At 50.4% G+C, this 5,689-nt stretch overlaps 1 protein-coding gene across 2 annotated transcripts; it reads left to right on the top strand.

Moving 5' to 3' along the window:
• The first annotated feature begins 13 nt into the window (after window positions 1-13).
• On the top strand, window positions 14-4,574 carry LOC120697885 (O-acyltransferase WSD1-like). 2 transcript variants are annotated; one of them, XM_039981260.1, is made up of 7 exons: window positions 14-532; window positions 2,087-2,713; window positions 2,813-2,879; window positions 3,005-3,096; window positions 3,209-3,424; window positions 3,891-4,028; window positions 4,125-4,574. In XM_039981260.1, the coding sequence occupies exons 1-7, from the start codon at window positions 161-163 to the stop codon at window positions 4,269-4,271; spliced, it is 1,659 nt and encodes a 552-aa protein (XP_039837194.1). In that variant the 5' UTR covers window positions 14-160; the 3' UTR covers window positions 4,272-4,574. The 2 variants fall into 2 exon arrangements, with proteins under 2 accessions (XP_039837194.1, XP_039837195.1); XM_039981261.1 differs by having other exon boundaries at window positions 15-532; window positions 2,099-2,713.
• Window positions 4,575-5,689: the final 1,115 nt, after the last annotated feature.

Raw genomic sequence — 5,689 nt, 5'->3', positions numbered from 1 at the left:
CGCTGCGCTGGGCGCTGGCCCGCGACTCGCATTCGCAGACCCCGGCAGGCGAGCCGAGCCGGCTTCCGGGAGCCCGGAAGCGCCCAAACGCCGCCGTCGCTGTCGCCGCCGCGCGTGGGCTCGCCCCGCGTCCACAAAAGCCGGCGCGGGCCGTACGCCGATGGATCCCGGCGCGACGGCCGATCCCACCGCCCCGTCCACGCTGCGGAAGCGGCCGATCTCTGTAGACACGTCGCGGCGAGGCGACGGCGCCTCGCGGGAGCCCGCGCGCAGGCCAGAGCGTGGGCCGAGCGAGGCGCGGCCGGAGGGCGAGCGGGAGGAGGAGGGCTCGATGGCGGTGCCGGCGGCGGCAAGGGGCGGGGACCTGGAGGCGGGCGAGCCGATGAGCCCCGCGGGGCGGCTGTTCCGGGAGACGCACTTCAACTGCTACATCGTGGCGGCGATCGGGCTGGGCGCGGCGGTGGACCTCGCGGCGGCGCGCGCCGGGCTGGAGGCCACCCTCGTCCGCCACCCGCGCTTCTCCAGCATCCAGGTACCCCACCGCCCCTCCTCGCAGCTTCGCACCCGCGCCTCCTCGGCCGATGCCGAATCCGTTCCGTGTTCGTTTGGTTCCGTTGACCTCAGCCACGACGCCAGGGCATGGTGCCCGTCCTTGCGCTCTTGTTTTGGGTGCTGCCACTCCTCTCCTTTTTTTTTCACCCATGGTCCGGCGCGATTTTTGGGCGCCGGCAGATGGTGGCAAGCACGTTGACGTCTGCTGGGTGCCGGGCCCCGGCTGATACGGCGGCGTGGTGCGCTGCAAGGCATACGGGTCACGGCCTCACGGGTGGACGGCAGGATGGGCAGGGCGACGGCGAGGGCGGGCGAGCTCTCACGTGTCGGCAGTGCGAGCTCTTTCCCGATGGCTGAAGCCGCGGCGGGCGAGCGGCACGACAGATCCCCGGCGAAGGGGGAGCTTCATGTGTGTCAGGGCTAGTTTAGGACAGCAGAGTACTGTTACTTTGCGTACTGATACAGGAAAAAAATATTTTATGGCCAGATTCCACGCGGGTTTCTTCCTTCTCGGAGGCTCGTCGGCATCTGATGCTTGAGGTGACTGGGGCTAATTTAGTAATTTTGTAGTTGGTTCTGCACGCGTCCTGGCCTTTTTTTTTTTAAAGCTTCCGTTGTCTTTATTGGCATCGATTAGCTTGGTCGTCGCTTCATCAAAGGTGGGTTGTGTTTTCCGGTGCATGGTTCCAAAATTGCCATAGAAAACCAGTTCCCCAAACCTAGCGGTCTGTTTGAGGAATGACGAATCTAGTTGCACTTAGACAAACCTGGCTTTTTTCTCGTGTTTTGGGACTTCAAATTTAGAGAATAGCCCAACGCTTGGGTATCCGCCTTTGCATCCAACAAAGGGCAAAATGGCAATTGGCGCTTGCAACTTGCAGTATGGTGAACACAATTTGGTGTAGATGGCTCGAGCCTGATAAGGATCGACCCCATTTATTCCGCCTCACCGTCGTGATGAATGCGGTCTTCCGTCACGAAGGGTATTGATGTTTACGTCCCTGCACCGCCCTGTTTTCTCTCTCGAGTCGTCTCCAATATAACAGCGTTTGAACTGGACAAATGAGGAAGCAAAGGAACGCATGCCAGTGCAACCATGAAGATCATTAGTGCAGGACATGGACCCTGGAAACCTCTTGTCACAATTGTCATCGCCGCCTACACACATCGTCTACAGTAGAAACAGATCGCGGAGACAAGGATCATAAGTTTGTGCAGGACCATGCAGAAGAAGGCGTCTGGTTGTCTGAACTCCGTCCCAACCAAGTTTCAGTATTGTACCCCCTCCCTTTTTCTAACAGATCTGCCCATAATTGTCGTTTTCCACTTGATATGGTGGGTTAGTTGGTGACCAAAGATTTGGTGCAAATTAATTGGGTAGGCCCGTTATTAAAAACCTACCAGAAGAAAAAGAGCGAGTAGGAGTAGCACTACCGATCGATAGACGTTCAGGTCAAAAAGATCTCTATTGCGTGTTGCTTGTTCGTTCGCATGTTGCTTGGATTCACCTGCATTTCTGATCTTAACACGTCAGACATCGCTGCAGGTGAAGGATGACGCGAAGAAGCACGGGAGCCCGCGGTGGGTGCGGACCACGGTGAACCTGGACGACCACATCATCGTCCCCTGCCTGGACCCCGCCGCCACGTCGGCCAACCCCGACCAGGCCCTGGAGGACTACCTGTCCTCGCTGTCCACGGCGCCCATGGACCACTCCCGCCCGCTCTGGGAGCTCCACGTCCTCGACTTCCCGACCTCCGAGGCGGTCTCCGCCGTCGTCGTCCGCATGCACCACTCCCTCGGCGACGGCGTCTCGCTGCTCTCGCTCCTCATCGCGTGCACCCGCAGCGCCGCGGGCCCGGCGCGGCTGCCGGAGCTGCCGTCCGCGCCGCCGCGCCGGGCGGGGCCCGTGCACGCGCGCCCGCGCCCACCGCTCTCGGCGGGCCTCGCGGCGCTCGCGCTGTGGCTGTGGTCGTACGTCGTGCTCGCGTGGCACACGGCGGTGGACGTCCTCTGCTTCGTGGCCACGGCGTGGTTCCTGCGCGACCCGCGCACGCCGCTCATGGCCGCGTCCGAGGGCGTCGAGTTCCGCCGCAAGCGCTTCGTGCACCGCACGCTCAGCCTCGACGACGTCAAGTTCGTCAAGAATGCCATGAAGTGTGTAAGAGCTTCTCTTTCGTTTTGCTGCTCCTATTATTCAAGTAGAGATCTCCTTCTTTGAAGGATTGAACAAAATGCAGCTTCTGATGACCTTTTGCAGACTGTCAACGATGTACTGGTTGGAGTGACTAGTGCAGGACTGTCGCGGTATTATTTCAGGAAGACTAGTAAGTGTAAATTTGTGATTTCACCACATCAATCATGTTCCAGATTAGCATTCTGCATTTCCTTCACAAAAAAATGAAAAAAAAATCTGTATTTTAATTCTCACATTTCTTCAACTTCGTCACAGGTGATACCAACAACGACAGGAAAAAATCACAGAAGAGCATTTGTGTGCGATCGGCACTCCTTGTTAACCTTAGGAAAACACCTGGCTTACATGTAATTATTTCGTTTGTTCTGAAAGAGTAAATCAGTACTTTGAGCCTTTTATGCGGTATATTGTCTTTGGATAATTCATTCTGAATTTACAATTTTGTTTTGGTTTGAGCAGGCATTGGCAGAAATGATGGATTCTAGCAAGAGCAATGGTGCGAAATGGGGGAATCTGATTGGTTACATTATACTACCTTTCCATATAGCCATGCACAATGATCCTCTTGAATACATCCGCCAAGGGAAAAAGACAGCTGAAAGGAAGAAGACGTCATTAGAAGCAGTTTTCACATACTGGAGCGGGAACCTAATAGTCAATCTTTTTGGCATGAAGGTATGGTTTCTGCTCAGATATATATCAATATGTCTACTTTGATTATTGGTTTGTTTTGCTTGTATTGTAACTTGTGAAATTTGACGGTTTGATGCAATTCATTTCGAGTGCAAACTTATCATTCTGATTGTTTAGACTCAAATTTAATTTGACGGTTTGATTCAATTCATTTCGAGTGCAAACTTATCGTTCTGATTGTTTAGACTCAAATTTAGAGAACACAAACTAATAGTCACAATTACATTCACCAAAATGATGATCACATATTCACATGGAAACACTCTGATCGCTGTAAATTATTCACCCTCACAACATGTTTTTTCTAACATTTTGTCGTACGGTGTCACTTAAGGCCATTGGCAAATTAAACTCCTTGGGTCATTTTTATTGAAACCACTCTTTGAGACATATTGAACTATCTTTTTGTCTACTCTGCAGCTCTTGACTAACTGTGAAACTTGTATAGGCTGCAGCAGCTCTCTGCTATGGCATGTTCACAAATACCACCTTGTCATTCTCAAGCATGGTTGGACCTACGGAGCAGGTGGACTTCTATGGCCATCCAATCATCTACATTGCCCCCTCTGTCTATGGGCATCCACATGTAAGCACTCGCTAGTCTGTCAACAATGTTGAAGTTTGAACACTCACACAGCTTCCAGATCCTCATGAGTTTATTATGCCATCTGAATGTCTCCAGGCTCTGACTGTACATTACCAAAGCTATGTGAACTCCATCAAGCTTGTCCTCGCAGTGGATGATGCTCAGTTTCCAGACTCTCATCAGCTTTTGGACGATTTTGCTGAGTCCCTCAGGCTTATCCGTCAAGCAGCTTCAACAAGATGACCAAAAGAAACATTACCAATATTTTTTCTCAATAGAATGTAGGTTATTGGTGAATGGTGAGTGATCAGTGACTGGGTTCACGCAAAAAAATGTTTGACAGCTACTGCACAGGAACTTTATAACCTGGTTTCCTGGTGGGGGAGTGGGAGCAGAGATGAGGCACACAAATTGTAAAGTGTAAACACTATATGTAAGTATGTAACTATGTGAGTATGTGTCGATGTATTTTTCATCAGTTGCGGCGAAAATACCATATAAGTAGTTATACAAAGGAATCCGACATCAACAAAGGCAGTTGCTCCATATGACCATATTTTTTTTTTCGTGAACGTGTCTAAGCACGTATTTCATTAAGAGGGAAGAAATACGACCGATACAAACTTGTAGTTCCACACATACAGATACATGAATATTTAACCTTGAAAAATAGAGCTTATGCACGTGGCATATAACACTAGATAGCAAGGTTCTTAGAAAAGAACAAAACATTTTTCACTGAATGCATTGCAGAGCTCGACTTTCCACTAAACTGAAGCCAGGAAGAACCACATCAAACATCACGCTGCCCTTCGAATTTCTTGTCCCTCTGCAGCAATTACTGGTGACGTGTGATAAGCGAACAACACGATTACGTATTGCAGTGATGCTATTTTGTGATGATACCTGGAGATAACTGTGCCTGAAATGTTATCTGCTACACCCTGGCTCCATATCTTTTCTGATGGAACCTAGCTGGCCAGTTGTGCATGTGCTTTGCTTACTGGTACACGTGCTTGGAAACTTGGTACCATCTAATAATCTTAGCTTATTGCTTCGTTTCTTACAGCTCTAGAAGCTCTAGTTGTTTTATAACAATTATATGAAACTACTCCAGTATAACAAAACTGGATAGACAAGCCTTGTTTTTGCTTACTCTATTATATTTACAAGTTGCTCTGCCGGATCATGTGCAACTGCAATGGAAATTCACCATTAAATGGTAAGAGAGTCCCGGTTAACTTGTTTGCCTAATAAGTGCTGATGCTGCTGGATTCAGCTCTGCCTAATAAGTGCTGATGCTGCTGGATTCAGCTCTGAACCTACTGCTATCTAAAGAAATTCCTCAAGTGTTCTTGTATACCTTATGATGGGAAGCTCTCCTTTGCATTTGTGTGCATAGGAAGATGCTGTAAAGGGAGTGGGCTTGAAGATGGTGCAAACATGATGTGATGTGATGTGTAGCTCCTAATTTGCCACTGGTGCAACCGTGCAAGACAGCTGCGTCTGTAGCTTAGGTTGCAAAACATCTGAACTTGGTTGTTACTTATGATGAGATAATATCCCTGTGTTGTGGGCTTTTGGGTACCCACAGCCGGGTGGCGGAACGCACCTGTCTAATCCCAGAGGGGGAACACTCGGGGAAGTGCTAAGCGATTAGG

This window comes from Panicum virgatum, chromosome 3K, assembly GCF_016808335.1.
Source record: "Panicum virgatum strain AP13 chromosome 3K, P.virgatum_v5, whole genome shotgun sequence".
Classification (NCBI taxonomy): domain Eukaryota; kingdom Viridiplantae; phylum Streptophyta; class Magnoliopsida; order Poales; family Poaceae; genus Panicum; species Panicum virgatum.
This window is presented reverse-complemented; position numbering and strand designations above follow the sequence as displayed.